Source organism: Neolamprologus brichardi, chromosome 13, assembly GCF_056152115.1.
Source record: "Neolamprologus brichardi isolate AB-2024 chromosome 13, ASM5615211v1, whole genome shotgun sequence".
NCBI classification, from domain to species: Eukaryota; Metazoa; Chordata; class Actinopteri; order Cichliformes; family Cichlidae; genus Neolamprologus; species Neolamprologus brichardi.
In genome coordinates, this window is record NC_142116.1 from 25,291,880 (window position 1) to 25,316,979 (window position 25,100).

The 25,100-nt window shown below is 41.5% G+C and overlaps 1 protein-coding gene across 1 annotated transcript in view; it reads right to left on the bottom strand.

Annotated features, from left to right (window-relative positions):
- kndc1 (kinase non-catalytic C-lobe domain containing 1) overlaps positions 1-25,100 on the bottom strand; it is a 43,606-nt gene that overhangs the window by 5,539 nt on the left and 12,967 nt on the right. Inside the window, exons 5-29 of the mRNA XM_087850364.1 lie at positions 23,581-23,698; positions 23,350-23,486; positions 21,251-21,880; positions 20,416-20,530; positions 20,136-20,207; positions 19,910-19,971; positions 19,642-19,800; positions 17,166-17,243; positions 16,925-17,012; positions 16,496-16,688; positions 13,091-13,794; positions 10,760-10,898; positions 8,994-9,253; positions 7,579-7,940; positions 6,640-6,733; positions 6,431-6,528; positions 6,160-6,344; positions 4,338-4,448; positions 4,045-4,192; positions 3,792-3,950; positions 3,456-3,662; positions 3,241-3,323; positions 1,404-1,557; positions 596-718; positions 155-214 (exon numbers count right to left, since the gene is read on the bottom strand). Of these exons, the coding sequence (XP_087706490.1) occupies positions 155-214; positions 596-718; positions 1,404-1,557; positions 3,241-3,323; positions 3,456-3,662; positions 3,792-3,950; positions 4,045-4,192; positions 4,338-4,448; positions 6,160-6,344; positions 6,431-6,528; positions 6,640-6,733; positions 7,579-7,940; positions 8,994-9,253; positions 10,760-10,898; positions 13,091-13,794; positions 16,496-16,688; positions 16,925-17,012; positions 17,166-17,243; positions 19,642-19,800; positions 19,910-19,971; positions 20,136-20,207; positions 20,416-20,530; positions 21,251-21,880; positions 23,350-23,486; positions 23,581-23,698 (4,539 nt within the window). The remainder of the gene's footprint in view (positions 1-154; positions 215-595; positions 719-1,403; positions 1,558-3,240; positions 3,324-3,455; positions 3,663-3,791; positions 3,951-4,044; positions 4,193-4,337; positions 4,449-6,159; positions 6,345-6,430; positions 6,529-6,639; positions 6,734-7,578; positions 7,941-8,993; positions 9,254-10,759; positions 10,899-13,090; positions 13,795-16,495; positions 16,689-16,924; positions 17,013-17,165; positions 17,244-19,641; positions 19,801-19,909; positions 19,972-20,135; positions 20,208-20,415; positions 20,531-21,250; positions 21,881-23,349; positions 23,487-23,580; positions 23,699-25,100) is intronic.

Below are 25,100 nucleotides of genomic sequence, written 5' to 3' on the forward strand. Positions count from 1 at the left end.
AGCTGTAAGCACACGACACCCGGGAAAGTAGCTCGAAGCTGTTTTTCTATTGATTTGTTTGCCCTGCAGCCCAGTTTCACAATATGTGGCCATCCTAGCCTTCAGTTACAAACACCATCCGCGTGTGCTCATGCTCAAACACACACGCACACACCTGCACAGCTCGTAGCTCCTCCAGGATGTCACACACCTTGGACGACAGATGTTTCCACGCCTGTTGGCAAAGGCAACAGTAGTTTTATTAATCATTACCAAAACAGCAGCTTCCATATAGCAGCACTCAGTGAACGTCACCTCCCTGCAGATGGATATATGGAAATTTCTCCTATTTTCCCCAACTCTGTTTTTTTTTTTGTTGTTTTTTTTAATCACTGCTTTTCAGAGTGGGGGGGGGGGGGGGGGGGGGCACATTCTTCCTCGCTGTGTTTGTTCTTCCTACATCTTATTTGAATAGATTAATTTGAATTTTTTGATTTGTGAAACTAATTAAACGCCATCCAAACCCTCTCGCAGTAGAGGGAAACATTTCGCTTGAGGGGCAGCAAGTTATTGCACAAACTTGTGTGAGGAGGAAAGCATTGCCACGGAGCCTTACCGGTAATTGCCTGACAATCACGTTCTCCAGACCTCCGAGGACCTGCATGGCCGTGGCAAAGTTCCTCGATTCGTAGCAGTGCTTTCCTATCCACAGATACTTGGTCAGCAGAGCAACTTGTTTCTGCAGGGGAGGAGAGATTGCAAGAGAAACAAAAATAAACAAAACAAAAAAAAAAGGCAGACAAAGCAAAATGCTAAAATCACGCAGCTCTCTCAGGCTGCATTAATACACACGTACACTGGCAATATATGAAAAATGTTACATGTCAAAGTGCTTTGTGGACACTACGTCTTATCTATTACTCATCTGCTTTCTTGAAAAAGATATCAATGTGAAAATTATTTAACGTGTTCATCTGAGAGCTGCACTTGAAGCTCCTTTATGAATCCACATTTATCCAGGAGCTGCTTTTTTGGGAAGCAATGAAAGCTGTTGTCCTTGTCATAGAAATCATAAGCAACACAAATAACTGAAAGAATGAGGTAAATGTGAGGTGAGGAAGTGCAAAGATAGTTTAAGTGCTCTTTAAATAGTCAGAGTATTTGTCATAACGGCGTGAAAAACGCTCCAAAGTGCACGGATAAGTCCTAAAACAGCTGAACATCTAGTGTGTTCTCTAGATGTATTCTCATTGGTTTGCTCAGCTTTTTGTGAGACTTATTAAACAGTTAAATAAAGAAGCTGCTTTCAGCCTGTGACTGACACCAGAGTTCACGCGAGAAATCAAAGCCCGCGCTGTGACAGCGATGACTCCCTTTTATTCCCACCTGACCCCGTTACTACCATGAGTTATGGGTCCTCTCACCTTGACAGAGTCGCAGATGACCATTTCAGCAGAGATCCAGTTAGTGACACTATCAGCGTACGTGAGCAGCCGCTGAAGGTAGCTGTCTGAAGCTGGCCCCTCACGTGCAAGCCCACTGCTCCCCTCTGCTGGTGGGATATGCTGCGACACATTTCTGTTAGGAGAGCGTGAGATGTCGGAAAATCTTCACTGGATTTTACGGCTCTAAGTAAGCGCCCAGCAAAAATCCCATGTATTAAAGAACATCTTTAGATTTTCAAATGTTGTATTTTTCCAGGGAAGCTGTGATGGGTACTTCCACTTGTGGAAAATATTATACTTTGTTTATCTGGCATTCACCTGGACCTTTCATGTTTTTCTAGATGTCACCTGAAGAGTTGTCCCACCCACACACTACGAGACATAACTGCCTGAGAAGCACAATTTACATTTGATATGCAGTGAAGCCCACAATTATTCATAGCTCCTCTTTGTTTGTGTCTTTTGTAAAGCAGTAACAGCGTTTTCTGCCAAATTTAAGGTCACTAAAATCGAAAATCTTGACTTTCTTTAAACTCTGTTCGACTATAAAAGCAGAACTAGCCACATGCATACCATTCAGTCAAAGTTTAACTGTGATGAACGCTCAGGTCCAGAGTTGCCCACAGAAATGATTGCTACAGGTGGGTTTAGAGTTGTGATTTAAACTGTTTCACAGAGTCTAGTTCAGGGATGTCAAACTCATTTTTCATGGTGGGCCACTTACTGCCCACTGTGATATTAAGTGGGCCACACCAGTGAAACTCCTCTTTCTGTCAGTGTAAAAACATTTAACTAAACAGGTTTTTTCCGGCGTAAATGTGTAATTGCAGAAAATGTCCCGGGAGCTCATTGCTCAAAGTGTGTTGTATTTATAAAAAATGAAGAATTTGTTAATTTGCAGAAAATAATTCTTGCCATGGATGGACTGTAAAAAAATTCCATAGCAGTTATGAAAAACAGGAAGTTTTCTGTCATTTAATTCTTCTTCCTAAAGCAAAAGGAAAAGCTGTAGAAATGTGGGTGGAAGCAGACTGAAGGTGAGACACTACTGTGTGCAGTAAAGTATTGTCCAAGGTGGATTCAAAGACCTTTGACACTGGAGGATATGTGGACCTAAAGGTGTATTCTGGAAAATGAGCCAGTGAAGATGGCAGAAGGCAGTTTAGTTTGAGCTCAGTATCACAACTAAATTGCCTTTAACCTTTAACTCCCTCGTCCAAAGTCTGTGTGCTTCCCACACATTCACACTCTCATGAACTCATCAGGAGCAAGTTGCGGTTCAGTTTCTTGCCAAAGATTGCAGTAGCCAGTTAGCGAACTACCAACCTTCCAATAAGTAGAATGTAGAGCAGACCTAGGTGTTGATGGAAACTTTATAAGTAAAATCTTCAGTCTGCATATGGTTAAATAGATATATGATAATTTTAGTATTTCATGCACTGTGCAGAGAAGAAGTACAAACAGGTGTTTGTATATAGAACACACACTCTGCATAAAGATGGTAAGAGACAGCAGAGAAAGAAATGAAGTGAATCTGTGAGTGGGGACGCTGAACAGTTTTTCTATACAGGTCACTGAATGTTTGATGGGGTATGAAAATGATGTTAATCATACACTCCGACCTTCACAGGCAACACTTCTGAGCATAATTGAGCAGCTGTGGGTGATTCTGCATAAACATTCAAATGCTCTGCACCTAAAAATCCTTTCATAATAGAGGGCCAGAGACCTCTGATCGTTTGCCAAGGTGCTGTGAAAGCTATTTCAGAGGCTTTCAGAGGCTCTCTAATGCAGGCTTTATAGCTTTTGTACTCACTTGTTCGGGGTTGAGACTTTGTCCCTGACTCCTTGTATTCTGGAGTTGAGGAAATGAACTGGATGGCATCCTTGGAACATTTCCTGCATTACAAGAGTTACAAATACAAGATGCAACATGACAAGCTGGTGCATTCTCAGAGACACGGCTCCCTCTAGTGGCTTGGAATGATAACAACATTAGGTGGTGTACCAGTCACATAAATGGTGCGCTACCTGCTGCAGGAGCGTGAGCTGTTGGGATATGTGTTGTGCACTGTACTCATTTTGGCTGAAGGGCAGTCGTTCTTCACTGTGCAAGCAAGTGCTGGAGAGCTCATCCATCAGGGAGCGGTGACAAGGCATGGGCAGAGCCACAGCAATGGAGAAGGCCTTCTCTTTAGACATGGATGCAGAGGGCTCCACCACTCGCGAGATCCTCCACTGCAAAGTTCACACAGCCATGTTCAGGGCAATAAAGACTTCTGGTAGACTTCTTGTTAAGGGATCTGATCTTATTGGAAAATAGATCAAGATTAAATTTGGCTCAACAACAAGAATGTAAATATTGACCTTTTTCCCAAGATCCTCAGTAGATGAATGCAAACACCCAGAGTCATCGACTTCGTCAAAGCTGATTAGGCTCCCTGTCAGATGGCTTGCTGCACTCATACTCAGCGGGCTGTGAAGGCCAATAAGCAAGGCTTCCCCTTGGCTGTCTATAGGAATCACCTGTGGAAGCATTAAATGGAGAATATTTGAACATTGGTTTTTTTTTTTCATTCAAGGGAATGGCGCTGTACACAGTGTGTATATATCTGGCTACCTCAGTATTAAGGAACTTTTCTAACACGTCCACGAGGCTGGAGTGAGGCACAAAGTCCACTGTTCTGCAGTCTGTTATCCAGAAGTGAAGCAAGTTTAAACTCCGATGGAAAACCTTTTCACTGTCTCCTGACAAATCAGGTCCCTCCCTGAAATGGGAAAAGAAATAAAACCCACATGTAACATGTTTCATACCGTGTGCCGCATATTGATTAGTCATTTATTGGAAGAATTGGAACTGCACACTGCTCAGAGCTGCTCCTCTGTCGTCCTGAGCTGCTGGTTGTACTTTACCTTACAGCACAGATGAATTTATTCATTATGAACTGCAGTAAGTGCTCAGGAGTGCAGAAGAAACGATACGTATACAGGAACTGCTGGATGTAGCCCTCCATAGCTGCATTTCTGTGATGAAAACAATCATAGAGACACTAATTAGAAATCAGCACAAGGCATTATTAGAAACATGATATATAGAAAAAAAAAGAAGAAAAAAAAAGAAACATGATATGTAGAACAGATTCATAATATACAGAAAGGAATATAAAAACATTCGCAAACCGTCCAGACCCGGCAAATATAACATACAAGAGGTGAAGTTGAAGGAACTCAACTTCCTGCTATATGTGAGTTACCCTACATGTCCTATATCTGGATCTTTCCCCACACAGATGTGTAAATTTCACAAAGCATTTCCAGGGAGAGATCCTTCAGAGGTGCCCTAAGCTACTTTAACGACTCCTTTCAATGTGAGGGAGCAGTGACGTCACTAAAATCACAACATTGTCAGTGGTGGTGGGTCTCATGTGAGCCGCCAGACAAATGGGAATTTATAAAGACCCCCTGTGTTTAGCAGAACCTGCACTTTGACTTTAAGGCAAATTAAAAGCTACTTATCTGTGAGCCAATTGTTGAGGACAAAAAAATGCCAAAATTGTCTGTAAGTTGTACTACTGGCAATAAAGCCCCCAAAATCTTGGAGGGATCTAAGGGGAAACAGTTTGATGTGTGGATGATGATGTTTGAGAGCCTTAAAAGTTTCTTAAGCACAGGAGAAGACAGCAGAAAGACAAAAAGGTGGAAGAAACACTGCAAATGCTATCTGACCGAGCTAAGAAGCTATTGTAGATCTTATAGCTGATGCTGTTTGAGGTTAATTCCACTGACAATACGGTTACATGTCCCACCCGGTGCAATAACGCCGCTCATTTAAATGATCGTCACAACAATCAGACAACTGGTAACTCGAAAAATGCAGGAAGGAGGGAGACCGCTTCAAAGCGCGCATGCCCTGACAGAAGAAGCCCCATCGCTCTCGGACCTCAGCTGAGACTGCAGGACGACCAGAAGAGCTTCGGCTGAGGACCTCAGGTTACGAGCAAACGGTGTAAGGAGAGCTGAAACACAGCTTGGTGTGAGCCCAGAAAGGGCCTTAAATTTCACAGAAAAAAATCCCCAAATCAATTAACCAATAACCAATGAAGCGAAGCTAAAATAGAGGAAAGTCTGGCTTCTGAGTTTTTGGACAAGCTGTAGTTTGTGTAGTCTTTATTGGCTCAAACAAAAATATAATAAATTACAATAATATCACCTAGAGGTAATAAAAGGGGATCACCTGAGCCGTCAGCTGAGGGCTGGACGTGAGCTCAGCTGATTACTGTGGAGTGTGACTTCACAGCTAACCAGAATGCAAACTGCACTTCCAGTTTCAACTAATTGCACCTTTTGATCAAATGTTTCGTACCTAGTTCGAATTTTTAAGCCCTCAAGTTTAGCAGGTATGCTGCCTATCAGCCAATATAGTATATAAGTGTAGTATGCTGACATCCTTACAATTAGTCAGCATTACTGAGAAAAAAATACCCTGCAAATAAAAAATACCAGCTGTAATAAAGGTCTTATTTTAGAAAAAACACATCAGTAAAACATCAAATATATTCTTAAGTTTCCCGTTGTAAGTGAATACACTCTTTTGACTCTGTAAAATCCCTTTGTTGGACACATCAAAAGCAGATGGAAAGGTTAAATAACTCAGCCTATGACCTGGATCACAGCACTGTAAAACGTAACTAGAAAAAAAAAAAAGAAAAGAAAATCGACCCTTAATCAAATGTACCTGGCGTAGAGGTATGCCATGAGGCCCAGAGGAGATCCAGCCTGCAGAGTGCTCTTCCCTTTGCTGGTACCAAAACTCAAGACTGAAATGTCCTCTGAGGACTCGAGGTCCAACGAGTCGAGTTCACAGACAGCCAAAGAGGGGAGCAACGAAAGCTCCAAACCCCACTGGTCCACACTGAGAATCTGTGGAAATGAAAGAAATTCTATCAAGCTTACAAGAACTGGGTTGTTAAGTATGATGCATAAGATTTTTGGGTAAGCTTCTGTACCTCGAGGTATTTCTTCACACTATCCAAGAAGGCTACTTTGGACCTGAGTTCCTCGAGCTGTGACTTGAGTTTAAAGAGCATTGGCTTGCTCTCAGGACCTTTGGAATACAATAAAGGTACATTACACACACAGTCTTTACATGCTGTATCAGAAACACAGCATTTTGCCATTTTCATACTCCTGCGGCGTGTTAAAACGAGCACCCAACCTTTGTTTTTCCTCTCTTGTTGAATCAACTTCTGGTAGAAATTTCTTGTTTTCTTTAGATTCCTTGTTTCAATTACAAGCTGCTGCTGCAGTTCCTGTTCAAAGGAAATCACACAGAATCATACAAAAGCCCTAAAACTGCACCACATGCCTTCTGCTGAAAGAAGCCGTCGGGCGTTTTAAGTGTGTATGGGCCAGTGTTTTTTTTTTTTTTGGTGCTCTCCTCACCGTGGCAACAGAAAGCAACAGCTCTTTTGAAGTGAACTGAGTACGAAGTCGCAGCATCGCAGCTCTTAAGGTACGTTTATTAGCTTTCACGCAAACCTTCCGAAGGAGCAGTGGTGCCATCAAAGCGCTCAAACACGAGGATGATTCATTAATATTCTTTTGCAAATGATAATAACTTTCTCTGCTGAGGGCTAAGTTCAACACATTAATATTCAGATCCAGTTTGGAGAGAATAATATGCCAATTATCCTAAAGTCCCCCACATGCTCTCGTCCTATTTACCCCAAAGCCTGACCGTGCCCCACTTCATTACAGATAGGAAAATAAGTCCCACGCTTAATCAAAAAACTCGACCAGGTGAGGAGCTGAATGAAACAGAGAAGCACTCGATTTCAACCTCAAGCAGCACAACCAAAACGATTTCAACTTTAACTTCAGAGCATATTTTGATGGAAATAACTTATCTCGGCTCAGGGCACAGAAGACCGTATTTATTTGTTTTTTTCAAATGCCTTAAATAAGCGATAAAACATTTGCATTTACGTGAATTTATAGAATAATCCATTGAAATAGCATAACATTTAATACATACACATTTAATGTAAGCGGCATGAAAACGGATAAATAAATCATGGCTTCTCCCGTTCGTTCAAACGCTCAGGGTTAAGGTCAGGGATGATTCAGAGGCGGTGTCCATCGTAGCTTTACCCACCTGTGCTTTCACGTCCAGACATGGCGATCCTGTGTGCTGTCCCAGATTTCCTGCATACTGGATCACATCAGGACTAAAGCACTCTTCGCCGATGAAGGCCAAGGCCCAGTCCGGGCTCGAAATGAGGCCAAGACCCTCTGCTCTGAAACCGGAGGAGAGAAGCCGCTCGGACGCCACGGAGTCGCTGTCCTCCATGTCCTCGGAGCAGTCTGGGCTCATCTGCTCATCGTGGGCTCCTGTAAGCCTCTCCTCTCCCTCTGATAGAACCTCAGCTTCAGAGGGGCTTTCATCGCTGCCCCCCACTGAATGACCTCTTCCCTCCATGACCCCCAAGTCTGAACTGTCAGCGTTCACGCCTGGAACTGTAAATAAAGACAGAAGAGAGAGAGAGAGAGAGGGATTGGATCACATGGAGAGTCTAAAAAAGGCAAACTGGATTTGAAGTAAACAGAGAGACAGAGAGAGAGAGAGGGTGAGATCCAAGGGTGGCGCTGAGGGTGTTTGTTGCTAACCCTCTCGTGGCTGCACAATGCACTTACTGTTTAACAGATGCCCTTAAAGCAATTCACAGTTCAGTCACTATCCCTTTTTTTTAATTTCAAGTATCTGTTCAGAGCCTGTCTGCAATCAAGACAGCTCATGCCTAACATACTTCAGTAATGACAAAAACAGACCCAAGTGTGTGTTTGTGTGAAAGTCACTGACCGGGAATGAGTTTTAGAGAAAAGGGAGAAGAAAAAAAAGCCTTTGCAAGTTTGCTAGCACGCATTGGACCCTTCTGAATGAGCCGCAAACTTAAGAACAGCATCCAACAGCCGGCAATGGCCCTCATGACTGCAGTCAGCAGCCAAGGCGATAGAAATATACCAAAACATCACAGAGAGGGTGGAGTTTGATATCTAAAAACAGGACAGAATCTGCATGAATATCAAATCCCTTCATCTACTTAGTTAAGAAGAAAATAAAAAGTACTGCGCTTGTACTGTGTTACAATGCAGCACTTGCACATAGTACTTAGTTACAAGTTTATTTTACTTGTACTTGAGCAAGTGAAAAAGCAACATTTCCTGTAAGCAGCAGTAATGTCTCCTAATCCCTAATCTATTTATGGGAGCAGGTTTGTAACTTAAACAATCCCATCTTCCTCACATGCCATTTTTAAAATCACATTACATGCTGAATTTAAATGCATCTCAAAGGGAATCATGGCTGGCTCGATCACTCACAGCTGAAGATGAAAACCTCAGTCTGCGGGCTCAAACAGGTGATGCTCAGAGCCTGAGAGGGAGCACTTTTATTTGACTTGTTCATCCAGTTCAGCCTATGCATTTCAGAAACGGATCCAAAATATAACCGACTGTGAGAACTCTCCAATGAGAAAGAGATAGAGGTCAACAACCAAATCTTTCTCCTACCTTCACCGATGCAGTGCTGATTTTGCTCTGAACTCAATCTGACATCCTCGAGCACAGTCCTATTTTCTGCATGACAGGACTGGGCCTTGGTTTCTTCCCAAAAATCCCCAGCAACAGGACTGGACGGGCGGAAGTTTCCATTCAGATCGAGACAGCTGTTCAGGCAAACTTCTCTCTTCCCTCTCCTGACAGCGGCTATCGAGGATGGGGTAACTTTTGCCCTTTTCACAGCCTTTGATGGAGGCTGATCATTAGAGCTGCTGCACGGGGCACAGAAAACACACAGCATGTTCAAAGCAAATAATAATTAGCACTAATTAGTGGAATATTGCCAATGACATGCATTCAAGTAAGCAGGTAATCGGCAATTCAGAGAAAACACACATGGTGATGATAATAACTGAAACAGTCAACAATGCAAAACACATACAGCACTCAACTTCACAACAGATTTGCTACTTTAATCAATAATGTACTAGAATACTGGCTCCAATGGAAAACTCGCAAAGAATGAAACAAGGCAGCCACTGAACATCTTGGAGCTTATCAGTAACATTATGCACTTGCAAATGACACCAACTGAGCCGCACAATTAATACTGTGCCAAAACAGACCACTGCTGTCCTTGTCAGGGTTAGAATGAAGCGTGTCTTCATCAAGTCCCTCAATCCCTTCAGAGAAACTGAAGCACTGGAGGAACAGTGGAGAAACCCTTCACAGCTGAGCCCTGTGAACGAGCCCACAGCCAGAGGAAAAACATGTCTATCTCTCTACAAAGCGGTGTCGTCTCTCTACCAGAGCAGATTAAAGGGTCTGTCATATTGCCCTGAGCACAAGAGCATGAGCAACGCCTGGATGAAAAGACGTCTGAAAGAAGTGACAGGCTCGTCTCTATCTTATGTTTAAATACATGCATGCATTCATCCATACACTTAAGTCTACCCGATGCCCACGGCTAATTGTCAGTATATCAGTAACAATGCAGAAAGAGCTTTAAATGTGTTGACATAGCACTTGTACCGAAAAACTTACCACATATCTATTACCATAGCTAGGAGCTGCTAATGTGGTTGGCGAGGTTTGCAAAAGAAGCTTTGTTTCTTTTTAATGTTGGCTTTGAATGTGAAAGCGTGCAGAGGAGAAGATGTCATCGTTAATCAGCACTCCATCCCATAACTTATTCCAACATCTTTGTACTCTTATTTGCACATGTAAATAAGATACCTCCCTTCTCCTGCCACATGGCTTTATCTTAAATTAGAAATCTAACTGTCTATTATAAATCAATTGATAGGGTCTGTATTTTGCCAGTTATTTCCATAATGGTCCTAATTTAAAACTTTGGAAAACATGCCTATAAGAGTTTACCAGAGGCCAAGGTGATGTCTCCAAATTAAACTACATCAAAATAAAATCCTGATAATAATACAATATTATCTGTATTATCTGTATCTGTATGAATAATCTGCAAGATAACATTCAGAAACCGTGTTTATTCGTATTACACTAAACACATGATCTCAAGGTGACTTTTTTTTAATTTCTAAGCAACATCAATTAATAATACTGTGTTGTTATTAGATATGTTTTACTTTAAAGCATTTAAAAGCCTTTATATAAGGAGTTAATATTAGTTTATTTATGCCTCACTTCATTAGCTTACACAACAGGCACTGTCTTTACAAGAAAAAACAAGCAAACAAAAAAAAACCCGAACCAAAACCACTGTTTAAAAAGATAAAAGATATGAGGAAAAAAATGCTTACAGTGTGGAAGTGCTGCAGTTTACCAAGCAATGCAATGCGCCCAGTAAGTCATCTTCCCAGTAGAGATCAGTGAATCTCTCCTTCACGATGCTGGCAAACGCCTGGTATTGGAGGTCCCTCAAAGAGAAGATGAACTCCCCTCGGAAAATGAAAAGCAGATTTTCAAATGAATATGTCTGAAAAAGAAAATCAGTGCAATAAAAATGCAAACTGGTATTAATAGAACATTACAATCTTAGACTTCGGGGCATCTATTTCTTATAACACTGAAGTCTACCCTATATGGGCAAAAGTAGTGGGCCACCTCCACATTACAACTACAGGAACTGCAGCCATAGAAACCTACGTCATGAAGTTCCTGGCACACAGCTTTTGTGTTGATGGTAATGCCAGAGGAGGTCTAGAACTCTAAAGTTATTGAGTTAGCGTAGCGTTTTTATGCACTATTCCCGTCGGCAATTCCCTCTGTAACTTTATGTGGTGCTTTCTGGCTGACTTGCCATTCCACTTTGCAATAATAATTGTAATAGTGGCATCCTATAACAGCAGAATTCAGTGTACTCTTCAGAATTCTTTCATAGATGTATGTATAGGCCGACTGCATGGCTACATGCTTGACTTTTACATAACTGTGGCAAAAAGCCCCTGAATTCAAAGATGTGGCCCAATACTTCTGTCCAAATAGTGTATCTAGTATTCCCAGAATATAGGCAACTAAAGGAAGCAACAGTGTTACATGTTTGCCAAGTATATGTAGGAACATTGTACACAGTGCAAAAGCAAAACAGAACATGCATGCTTCCGGTCGCACTCCTGACTCGATGAAGCACCCTTTGGGACTGGAGTGCTGTGTTGGCATGGAACAAACTTGCATTTGGTCTCTGGGTTATAGTTTGACTTACTCAAAGTGATCAGAAGGGAACTTCCATAGAGTGAAGAAGTAATAGCAATGCTGGGAAAAGTCCCAGTGTGCACAAAGAGAAAACTCTGAAGAAGAGATCTACCAAATTGAAATCAGTTGAGGTTTTTATGTTATTATGAGTGGACTACCAAAGAATGGATTTTACCCTGTCAAATTAAGCTGGGTGTTGTTTGACTGTTAATTAGCTGTTAATAAAGCACTGTATATATTCTTCTATTATTTATTGATATAATTCACCTGCTAATGTTATGATTATGATTGCATTAGTCTTACAAAGTTTGCACATACGGTGGAGAAGCCAAACCGTGTGCTATAATATTTTTCCATTTATTAGTCTAAAAAGATTGATAAAAGGAAATTAGCTACTTCAATGTTTCTCCCTGCTGTATAATCCTTACTTTTGCAATCTGTTTTGGATTGACTATAATATCCACGGATAAAGATGAGTCTCCAGACCTGGGTTCTGTAGAGAAATTGATCACAGTAGTCCAATTCATTGGAATTGTTTGTCTGCTTGCCTATCAATCCCGCTTATCATTTCCACTTGCACTTGAGCTACAATCAGTCTGCAGCGTGGATCTAGACATTACTTTTATTTTTATTGCTTAGCATTAGCATGCTGTCTATACAGGGGCTTGCAAAGAGCTGAACTGAAGTTGCATTAGCAGCATAATGCACGTATAAATAAAGAGGATGTATGTTATATCACAAGACGGCTGATAGATTTGTTTCACTAACTCATCTACACAGGGCATTTTCTAAAGGGTATAGCGAAGGTGGCAGTTTGTCGTGAAACAACAATGGTAATCTCCACATTTTGACTTTTTTTTCTCTTTTTCTCTTTTTGACTTTAATTGCAAAATTTCGACATGGTGTTCTTATATTGTCTATTCTTCTTCTTTCTTGTATATTGTTTTCTTTACTTTCACACCTTTGTGGTATTGCTTCCAAATTTCAGTGTGCAAGCAAATGTGCATTGACAATAAAAAAGTTCTAAGTTCTATTCTCAAAATGATCAACAATATTTTTTTTCTTAATGTGGCCCTAATACTCAGTCATAACCAGACCCTGAACTTCAACAGGTAACAAACCGAAGAAAGAAACGTAAAAGTAATGTAACGAGTAGTATAACGACTTTCCCTTGGGAGTAATTAAGTAATGTAGTGTGTTACTTTTAAGAAAAGTGTTCTGTGCACAGAGTATGCAATTAATGTGCACAAAAGTAATGTCTCTGATATACTACTTAGAGATGGTCGTGACTCTCAAAGCGGAGCCAATGATAACTCAACATGAATCGATAAGGAATCAAACCAAAAAGTAATATCAATTATGGAATTGGAATCCTTTAAATTCTTATGAAATCCAATGCCTACCCACAGATATAAATATAACTATCTGTAGATACATACCCATGGCAATGTCCTCATGCCCATTGTCCAAATATCCATCAAGGGAAAACTCCCCCTTCAACACATCGATCACCTCCTTTAAGGCAGGGTGGACGTTTGGGGAGCTGGATGTTCGAGCAGACTGGTTCTCACCTTGTGTTCTTGGATTTGTTTGGACCTTGTATGCTCCAAGCACACTGTGCTCCATGCAGGAGTCGGAAATGACTGAGCTTCCACTAAAATGTGATGACAGTGGTTCATGCTCCTGTGGTCCAGGCCTAACAGGCACATTCAGACAGTCAATAAACGAACCATCAGTGCTCTCTGGAACTGTGATTAGCCCCTGCAAAGGCTGAGGGACCAAGGAGAGATTTATATCCAACCCGAGGACAGACTCGGGAGCCTTGACCTGCACAGGCACTAGAGAAAGATGCCCTGTTGTGGGGTCCTGCCGAAAGAGGTAATTATTGAAAATACCACAACCATTGAGGTTAGTGGATAATGGCAGAGAAACAGAGACTTCGAGATAAGATATATCAGGGAGAGCAGAAGGGGAGTCGACCAGCATCTTGCTGCTAGAAGTTGTAAAAGATGTAGTTTTAACTGTCTCCTGAGTATGGAGATTGGGTTCAGTTTGTGGAGGAAGTTGGTACTCAGAGGGTGGAGTGAAATCGAGGCTGCTTTTCACAATTTGATCCCTGCCTTTGGTGACTCCATCCACAGTCCTGTAAAATAGACAGGCAATCAAATCATTTCTCATAGTTATTAGGTGCATAACATTTATTGTAAATGTTTTTTTTTTGTTTACTTTTTGATGGATCATAGCTATATCCTTTACCAAACCGTCTCAGCATTCATGGAAAATATTTTCATTCACTGGCTTACCAAGACTTAGAGAAGTGAAATGTTACCATTTGTTGATATATTTTTATATATGTGCCTGTAAGACACTAATACCAACAGAAAATGTATATGTTTGTTTAATACATAGAGCAATGTGTTGACTGCATGCTATTGCTGTCACCATCTTATATCGCAACAATATTGCTTTACAGATGGCAACTGCCTGCAAGTGGTCACAGACCAGGTCCTCATCTTAAACCCCCCCCCCCCCCCCCAAAAAAAAAACAAACAAACAAAAAAAACAAAACAAAACAAAACAATAGAAAGATGACAAGACTGTAAATTCAACCATTTATATAGCTGCAATAACTTTGGCTACACTACAGACTTTTCTGCAACTATTTTATATAATTTTTTAAAATATTGTAGCGGGTTCAGGCAGCTGCTGCACAACAGACTTCGGATGCCGGTGGCTCTAGACCATCTCTACTCGCCTCAGCCCCAGCCTCTAGGCCCGACAAACCTCCCTCGACCGAGACAACCCAAGCTGTCGATGACCTGTGGCATCGCAGCAGCGTAGGTCTCACCGTTGACCAGCGCCAGTGGCTGAGGTGCCTTCTGGACGAGAATGTGGACATCATTGCCGCTAGTGACAAAGACTGCAGGCAGACGCGGCTGGTTCAGCAGACCATCGACACTGGCTCTGCTCAACCCATCCGTCTGTGCCCACACCGGCTGCCCCTCTCGAAATGACAGGAGGAGCAGGCCCAGGACGCACTGGGTGTGGCTACTGCTCAGGCCACAGCCAGCGGAGGGGGATGGCTCCCGTTGACCACACAGCAGCTGAAGCGGGAGCAGGAGGCTGACGCGACATTGGTTCAGGTGGGGGCCTGGCTGGAGGTGGCACAACGCCCAGGTTGGATGGGGGTGTCGGGACAGGGGCTCGAAGTGAAGGCCTACCACTCCCAGTACAACAATCTGGAGACCCACGACGGCCTCCTATACCGGAGATGGCGGGCCCCCGGTCAGGGCAAGGATCTCCTGCAGCTGTTGGTGCCTCGGTCGCTGCGGTCGCAGGTGCTCAAGCTTGTCCATGGTTCTTGGGGGCCGGCCACTATGGGAATGCCAAAACTCTCAGCCGTCTCAGGGGACAGTTCTACTGGCCTGGTTGTCGACGGGATGTGGAACTTCATGTGCACTGCTGTGACAGCTGCACGGCACGGAAGGGCCCCACTCAACGCTCCACTGCCCCCCTGCAGCAGTACCTGGTGGGGGCCCCGATGGAGAGAGTGGGAGTGGACGTCCTAGGGCCTTTACCCGTCACCGAGTCAGGGAACCGGCGCATGTTGGTGGCCATGGACTGCTACAGGAGGCGGAGGTTCATGACTACACCCGCCAGGTCCAGGCCAGCTCCGGAGTACAATAGAAAAGAGCCTTCGACACCAGGTGCCGAGGGGGAGCTTTAGTGCCTGGCGACAAGGTTTGGATGTACTGCCCGGTTCGCAAGAGAGGAGTGTCCCCCAGGCTGTGCAGTCACTGGCAAGGGCCGGCAGAGGTCGTGGTGCAGCTAACAGAAGTGCTGTACCAGATCCGCATGCCGGGCCCAGGGCGCATGGTGGTGTTGCACCAGGACAGACTCTCACCATACCGCCCGCCCACTCCAGCAGCCGCTGCGGCAGGGGATGCTGGTGGCACCCCATGTTCTGATCCGAGTGACTCTTCCCCTGCTGGTCAAGATCGGCCTGTTCGGTGAAAGAAGACACCTGGACATTTGGGGGACTTTGTGTTGGGTAATGGAGTTGTCGGAGACGACTGACCCTTTAGGTGGGGGCTATGTAGCAGGTCAGGTTTGGGGTTTGACAGCTATGTTCTGTTGTTATGGTTATGTTGCCATGGTTACAGGTGACGCTCTCTCTCTGCGACTGTGTGTTTCTGGGTGGAGAGAGCGCCTTCTTTTTGTTGTTGTTGTGTTTCTGTTAAATGCTAATAAATGGCTGTGCTCCCTGGCTAACTCGCGGGAAGCAAGACCAAACGACACCTCTGTCTCCTCCTTGTCTGAGCTCGCCACAATATTTTTATATTTCTAATCAACAGAGTGCCTCAGGAATTTTTCTGCTTTTATGTGATCCAAGCTCCCAAAACCAGAGCTGGTGTGTCAAGTGATCAACAAGTGACTTTTGTTTTCATTGCCAGATCATTTACAAACATTTTTATTACCATGACAATGACAACAAGTAACTATACGTAATAAGAATTCTAAACATGTGAAGGTCGACGTGAAATTACAGCTTGTGGTTTTGACATTTTGGTTTATACTATCAAAATGATTTGATTGCTTTAAAAAGTGTTTGCTAGTACGGCCCAATTTTAGGCCTTTATCTTTAAAGAGAACCATCCTAGCTGTTTTTCTTCTGATTTTAGCCTTTGTGCTAAGCTAGGCTAACCAGCCTCCCATCTAACGCTCAGAAAAAAAAGCAAATTAGTGTATTTACAAAAATGGTTCTGAAACCTTTGTTTTACAAATAGATTGATCATTGTCGTTGAATATAATGTAAAGCCATAATATCACTTTTGTATTCCTACCCTTCAGTGTCATTTGAAAAATGCTGGTCCCCCCCCTCTAAACCTCCTTCACTGGTCAGGATGATGGGGGTGAAGTGTGTGGCGGTGGAAGTGAAGGCCTCTGGGAGCTGGACTTCCTGATTGACTGGATAGCTGTGGGGAACAGGGCCAGGCACAGGAGCCAGTCGGCTCTCAGTGGCCATGGGGACAAAGCCTACACACAGTTACCACAGTGCCATTTACAATATCAGTGATATTGTCTCGTGCAATGTACAAAATACCATCAGCTTTAATTCTGATTCAAATTAATGAGACCAAATACATTTTTATTGGTTTGTTTCACAGGGGGCTTCCTAATATTTCATACATTTAGGATATGTAAAATATTGTACATTTTAAAGTAAAATGTATTGCACGAGGGTCATCCCTACTTAAGTAAAGCTGCCCTACCACTGTTGTTTTCAGCAGACTCTTCACATGAATTTTGGCATGTTTCAGTGGTCGTCAAATCTTCTGCATCTGAGAATTTTAAGGTTGGCTGAAAAGAAAATACAATATGTTCATGACAACTAGAACTGACTATTCAGTGACACAAAACACAACCGACACTGACCACAAGAAGCTGACACTGACACTTTACTAATACACAGGTACAATAGCATTAATATATCTGTGGTGAAAAAAGGTTTACCGGGTGAACTCTGCTGACGAGGTTGTTCCAGACAGTCTCAGCATTTGTCCCCTGGCGTGATAAGTAGTCACAACAGCTCTGGAACAGATCCACATGAGAGTAAGTGTGATAGCAATACAGGGCACTTCATGCACAGATATGGATAATGTCAGAACTAATTCTCTCCTGAAATAGCTCAAGGGTTAAAAAAAAAAAAAAAAACACGCAGCAACCCTTTTAAAAGGATTGACGGGGTAACAGTAACAGTAAATTATGGCATTTGTCACAGAGTTCTTTGTTGACATAATGACAAGGGGAAAAAGAGATTACTCTAAGCAAAGATGCTTCTCTTTGAAGTTGTGATATCTGCACAGTGATAAACAAAGTCAAAAGGGGCTTTATTTATAGAAAACTTTGCAAACAAGAAAGTGTAATGCAAAGTGCATTTTATAATAAATTATTTTAAAAAAGTGTCATTAGAATACACAAATCAGTGATAGAATATAAAGTCTATGATGAATTAAAGTATTAAAAAAATGGGCAGGGATTTTTTTTTAGTGTGAAAGCCTAAATAATTATTGCACCATATATGGCTTTGATGCTCATGTTAGCATATCTTTGTATTTATTTGGAAGGGACACTCCACATTGATTAACACCAGCACTTAAATTCATCATGTACATTTTTAGCAAGCAATGTTTACCATGTTCATGTCATAGTTTAGTATTCTAACATGAGTTAGAAATAAATGTATGATAAATGATAGGTACATTTTTGCTTGTATTTGCTTTGTATTTGGTGCTTGAATAACTCTTTTAGCATTTTACATTAACATGTCATTAGTACTAAAAAGAGAGCTGAGTGTAAAAGCAAAGCTCTCAATTTACTGGTCGATCCACACCCCTACCCTCACCTATGATCATGAGCTGTGGGTAGTGACCGAAAGAACGAGATCGCGGATACAAGCGGTGGAAATGGAAAGCAGGGCTGAACTTCTTGACCCTTTTTTGTTTTTTATTTTCATTACTGACACTTGATTGTCCAATCAAATGTCAGATCTCTTACTGCAACCAGCCTTTCACTATAGATAGAACATGGCAGCACGGCTCAAAGTTTTTGCTGAAATTAGGTCAAGCAACAGGACAATGATGCCAGGAAAATCTAGAGCAGAATAGCCGTAAAAGAAAATAACAAGGTGTTGCAATGGTGCAGTCAAAGTTGAGAACTCAACCTGATTGAAATGCTGTGGTGAATGAATGGCTTCAAACCTCAATAAAATCAACCCCTCTATAAAATAAAGCAGAAAGTGGGCCAAAATTCCTCCACAATGACATGAGAGTGTCATAAAGTCTTTTATGAAACAAAGACTCCAGGTTCTGATAAAGTTAGTTCTACAAGCTTTTGAATCATTTGGTTTGGTAGTTTTTCACATACTGCTTCTGCAATTTATCTGTTTTATTTTACTAACTTCAAGTCCTGATAAGGATCAGATCTTTTTTATTATGTCCTCATAAATAAAACATTAAAATTTAAAGATGGGATACATTGGGGTTTGTTTTTTTTTTTACCATGACTTTATATCTGACCATAAAACTCAAAACCCGACAAACCTGTTTAGCATGTTAACATATGCTAATTAGTACTGAAGCCACAGTTGCATAGTCTGACATTTTTTATTTGCTCATAAGTGGAAATATTCGATGCCCTAAGCTTTACAAAAGCCTCCAAGTCTTCTAGAGACTACAGGGGCCAGAAATACGGAAAAAATTATTTGTGCAACAGCAAAGGTCACGAGGAAACCATGATATCAATGGAATCATGCTGCTGCTGTGGCTCTTTGCTATCAAAAATCAAAAAGTCTGTAGTATTGTTCTGAAATCATCAGTAGTGCTCTTAAACTAACAACAGTAAAGACTCCCCGTGGCCTCTAAAATGGCACTGGGAATTCTGTACTGCATTTTAAACGCTTAAAAAAAATCATTAATTCTCTAAGTTCTATTCTATAAATATAAGCACCCCCCCCCCCCCCCACCTTTGTAAGATAACTCCAGGCTTCTGTTTAACATGCCAGCGTGTTTGTTCTAAATTTAAGTTTTACAACCCAATTTGTAACAAAAAAAAAAGCACAAATACTGAAATCAAATTGTCATGTTGTATTTTTACAATAACTTTCTGATGACAAAAATATCACTAGCTGGAGACATTCTTGTCAGAAATTTCAGGAATTCAAAAAGCACTGTGATAGTTAATTTGAAGCTAATGTAGTAAAAGACTGTAATGCCTTTGTATCTGTTCAAAGAAGAAAACAGCGTAACAGCCAGCTAGTGATAAAGAGTTTTCTTGTCTGGCAGCGTCAGGCATAGAGCCCCACAGATAATTTGCTTTGACAACCACATAAAGACTTTCATTAGAGAAAAACTAGCAACTCAGTGTTAGATTAAGGTGACAATTCATGTTTTTTTTAAATAATAATAATAATAATAATGGGTTATGATACTTTTTTAGCCATGTCGATGGTAGGTCGCTCGATAGGCGTCCTCTTAGCCATCTCCAAGAGCAGTCTCTTTAATTTCCGAGGCATCGCCAGTTTTTGATTAGGTGATAAACTGAACTTGGCTGTGGCCCAGAGAATGGCAGCAACCCCATACACGCAAACCTGAGCAAAGACAGACGAGAACAAAAAGAAGGGGGGTGGGGGTTAATTTGAAATAAATTATTTAAAATTTCGCTTTAAAATTTAATGAAAGCAGTTCTGACAGACCAACCTTCTCTGTTACAATTCCATGCTCTTGATATTCAGGAGCAAGATAAAATTCATCTCTAGATCCTGCAAAGAACACTTACAGTTAGTTCCTAAAGTCAACATATACTCATACACGTTGGATAAGAGTGCATTTTCAGTGAGTATTTTGAGAGTATACAACTAGAGATGGCAAATGCCTCCCCAAAAAACATGAAAAACACAACAGCAGATGACTAAGAAGTACCTACCTATGTTTTTAGGTTTCAAAAAAAGCACTTCTCCCTTGCAGCCCACATGCACCGTGTCCAGGCATAAATAGGCTAACAGAAAAGAGAGAAATCAGCTGCACAGAAGAATTGTGAGCTAGAACCGTGTAACGTAATTTGCATAATATTTCTAGTCAGTTTTTTCTCTCCGCTTTGGAACTTTCTACCAGTCTATTGTAAGCGCTAGCTCTAAAATGAAGAGAAAACTGCCGTTGCAGGGATAGTTTCTTCCTGGTTTTGTGAATACAGTGGGTAAAATCACCTGGAAAGTCAATGTAGCTCTGCAGTGAGGTTAGGCAGGTGTAACACAGAGCCCACAGCTCATTAACGGTCAGCCTCCGTCCACAACGAGCAAGCAACTCTCTTAGAGAGATCCACTGGAAAGAAAACAAGAACAAACCAATCTTAAAAAGGGAATGTGTTACAGATTAAAGAGTTTCAGATGCTCCCTCAGAAGGCCTAATTAACTCTAACTGGAGCAATTCCAATCTATTTTTTAATGCTTCTATTGCTGCTGAGTACCTATGTGATTACTCTGTCACTTGACTCTAATTTTATGGTTTTGCAGGTGTGAGAAATGTGTGGGTGAGCTTTTCATCTGACTAAGCTGTTTCAAAGAGGATTAATTATTTGCAAAAATCTGAAATCAGGTACCAGTTTTACATTACTGCATCTCTCTCCACTTTTTTTTTAGAAGGTGCAAAGTACTCTGGACTTTTTTTATTCCCTAATAACCTTAGCAATCTCCTCCTTGGCTAGCTGCATGGTGAAAGCTCAACAATCTTAAATTATCATCATCATCCACTCAAGCATTTTTTACCAAAGCTTTTCAGCCATCTTAACATGCTGAGCAAAGACCCTCTACTGACATGGGTCATACAATGCAGTTAACGACTATGAAATGAACCCAGCTCGTCCCTTCTTATTCCTCTAAAACTGCCAACTCAAAGCTTTTTTGAGAAGATACAAAAAAGTTGAGCCCACTTCAGCCTTCACCTGAGACCTCTGTTGTTTCTCTTTTTTTAGATTTAACTGCAAGAAAATATGTGATGTGATCATAGAGCCATACATTTAAAGGCTGTCTGGCAATGGCTAACCTCATCCTGAGATTCTTCATTCAGGAACAGCATGCTTTTGGTCATGTAGTTATTAGGAATGTATAGACTGTGGTTTAGTGAAGTCTGGTCTTCAGAAGAGTCCTGTTCCATGTTCAGGGAAGTAGAGGACGAGGAGTCCTGTACTTCCTGCACGAAGTCCTGTACGAAGTCCTGGGCGCACTCCTCACACTGACTTTCGTGGCACTCTTGAATATTGGTGTGTTGAGTCTCGGCAGCATCCTCAGTTTCTCTGGACATTTCCCAGCAGTCCTCACTGTTACAGTGTGGGTACGTATCACAGGACTTTCCCCGGCTGAATCTCTGAAGTCTGTTACTCCACACAGACTTGCAGCTCAAGTGCTCGTCTGCTCCTATCTCAGTGAGGTCTGAAACTGGTATACTGATGTCTCCGTGACTTGGAGGGGAGAAGCAGGGGGGGTTGTTGGAGTCCGGGACAGAACAGGAGCGGTTAAGGGCCCCCCTCACTCTGTTCAGCCTCTGCTGCGCTCTCCTCCTCACTGGGGAGCTGTTGTGAGAACGGCAATCCATCTCATCTGTCAAGATCGAGCTGTCTCTTTCACTGCCCTCCATGTCCTCAGCCCAGAGAGTGGAATCCCAGCCCCCACACAGCTGCAGATTGAGAACATTATCATTGGTTTCAGCTGTTTTGAAGGCAAAAAATAAACTTAATTACCTAGATGGTAAAACAAAAACCACAGTTTAGATAACTGAGCAAACTGAAATGGAAAGAACAAAAATCTTAATTCTGCCCTTTTTCAACTCCATAGTTTTTTCTTGATATTGTTATGCTTTATAATTTTATATTGTATTCTGGAGTTTTGTGCCTAAGGTGACCATATGAAGATATTCTCTCTTTCTGACATCACACAGATCTATGGATACAAATATGGCCAAAGAGTTTGGAGCATGTGAAGCCCGAGCTTTTAGGGATTACTGATAGAAATTAGGTCCCTATGATTTGAAACTTTTGCCAAGCTTAATGTGAGCATCAGTGCAAATATACAGCACTGCCCAAAGATCTTGAGCCACTCTACATTTCTTTATGTTTTGCTTTCAAGCAGTCAGACTTTCTTGTATTTTTAAGTTTTCTTGAGCAATAGTTATTCAGGCTTTCTGAAGGTCTGTCCTGCAGTCTGTCCTCAAAGAAATTTCAGGTAATTGGACAAGAGGAGGAAAAAAAGAAAAGACAGAGCTAAAAAATTATCTATGGCAGCAGATGAACAATATCTAAAAGTCATGTCCTTCAGAAACTGGAGCAAATCCAGCTAAGATCTGAGACATACCCTCAGATGATCAAGAAACTGTCAAGAAATCATTCTAAGGAAGGGAAACGAGGAGAAAATGCTGAGGTATGCCAAATAATACAAGAACTGCATTGAAAATCTGTGGAAACAGGTTTTATGGAGACATTAATTTTTTTGGTTCAAATCATTGTCAATATGCACAGAGGAGGTCTGGAGAGAGGTACAACAGTGAATGTCATTTGTAAAACAGCAGTGTGGGATCATCGTGACAGAGAACAGAATAAAAGTCAGCCAACATCCAAAGAAGAGCTCTGACTGTCCTTCATGAAGCCTGGAGAAATATTCCTGAAGATTACTTAAAGAAATTCCAAGAAAGCTGCCTAAGAGTTCAAGCTGTGTTGAAGAATAAAGGTAATCGTACCAAATATTGACTTTCAAGCTCATTATGATTGTACAAACTCTGGTAATCTAATAGGGGTATATACAGTAGAAGTTGTTTTTGAAATTCTAACAACAATGTAAATAAAATCTTGTAAATCAAGTTGTATAGTAATATTCTACTCTTTGCAAACACAGTTAAATACTGTATATGATTCCTTTAAGGAATGTGTTAATATGTTGCTTAAATCTGCCAGTAACTTTTCTGACATGATGTTGCATCACTAGCTCATTTAGCACACAGTCAGAAAATGAAATAAGACATATATTTCAATTATGAAACGACTCTGAATAGGTACCAATAACATTCTGGAAAAGCTGTTTGCTGGCAGTACAGGTTTTTAAAAATATTTCTTCCTCCAGCTGCTTGCTACATTTTTAAAAACTTGCTCATACCTGCTGCCTGGACAGACCATTTGTTTTAACAGAACTGTCACGCTGATCTTTGGTGTTGTCATCCGAGCTCAGTCTTTTAAGAAGACATTTAGGTTTGGAATGCTGCCATCTCGCCTCCCAGGAGCTCTCCTGCCCATCTGTGGATGCCAAAAGAAAGAAAATAACAGCAGGAGAAATCACGGAAGAGACTAAGGGGCGATCTGTTTGAATACACGTGATGAACATGATAACCTTGAAAGTTTGAAACCGATTCAATGGAGAGCACGCGTCGTCCAACTGAGGAGAGTTTGCGGCACACAGCTGCAGAGGAGGTGCGGGACAGCCGTGCTTCAGCCAGAGACAGGATGTCCTGTGGGAGTGTTACACTTGCAGATTTGCAACACATGAACAGACAACACATACATAGTACCGTGTGTATGTGCTACTTTTTCAAGTAGTTGTGAATAAATGTATTTCTCCTACATATTTTTTTTCATACATCACATACATACACAGTGTTTCACTGCATGGATATTCACTGGATTATTGGCATCTATGTTAGAGCTGTAGAGCATTTTTGGAATTTTTATCTGTTTATGCAGTTTTGTATAGTGTGTTTAATCTCATTTTTTTCTTTTTAAAATCTCTTGTTTATCTCTAGATTTGGACTTTTGCCTGGGTGAACCATCCAAAGGCTTTTGTTTTGGCAACCCCTTCCAATTAGCTGTTTCTGGAGGGAGGACTGCTCAGAATTATTGACTAGTTGCTGGGTTTTTTTGCGATTTTGTTACCATGAGCTCTTCATGAGCCTTATTCTGTATGCTTATACACAGACTTCTTAGAGCAGCGGTCCCCAACCTTTTTTGCGCCACGGACCAGTTTATGCCCGACAATATTTTCATGGACGGGCCTTTAAGGTGTCGCGGATAAATACAACAAAATAAAACTAGTACCGGTACCGAAAAAAAGAACATTTATTCATAACACACGTGAAAAGACCCAGGAAAACCGAGTAAACGATAAAAATGATAACAAAATAACGCTAAAAACCAATAAAAACCCTGAAAACTATACATTTCACACCTGAGCGTCAACTCTCGCGGCCCGGTACCAAACGACTCGCGGACCGGTACCGGTCCTAGTCCCGGGGGTTGGGGACCGCTGTCTTAGAGGGTTCTCATAAAGTTATAGTACATATTACAATCATATAACACCTTTTTCCACTTAGAATGAGCAATTTTACTTTTCTTTTTCTTTTTCATTGCGGTTTATCTTGTAAGAGGCTGACAGTGAAATGTAAAACTTGCAGTGACACATTATTTCCACTTGATGCTGCTCAAGAGCACTGACGACTGGAGTAATATGGACTGTCAGTTTGTCTAATAGTTGAAAATCAGACATGATTTAATACTACAGCAATTACACAAAGTATCCATATATTTGTTCTGACTGTAAAGCAATAGTGATTCCGTGTTCTGCTGGGATGTACGGTTTGGCTTGATATATGTGAGGAAAGCATCGGTACAGGCTACACATTGCTATTGGCCAATCATTATCCATCGTATTAGATCATGACGAGATATTGCTTTTCAGTTCTTTTCCTATTTGTTCAACACGACACATTTCATATTTAACCATATCTTTCTGTCTCACTACATGTCAAAAAGGCAAATCACCCAATTTTCCCATTTGTGTGAAAGTTATAATGATTTTAGTGTGATCCCAGGACAAAACGCCTTCTGAAGCGAGACCACTAATTATTCCACAGCTGT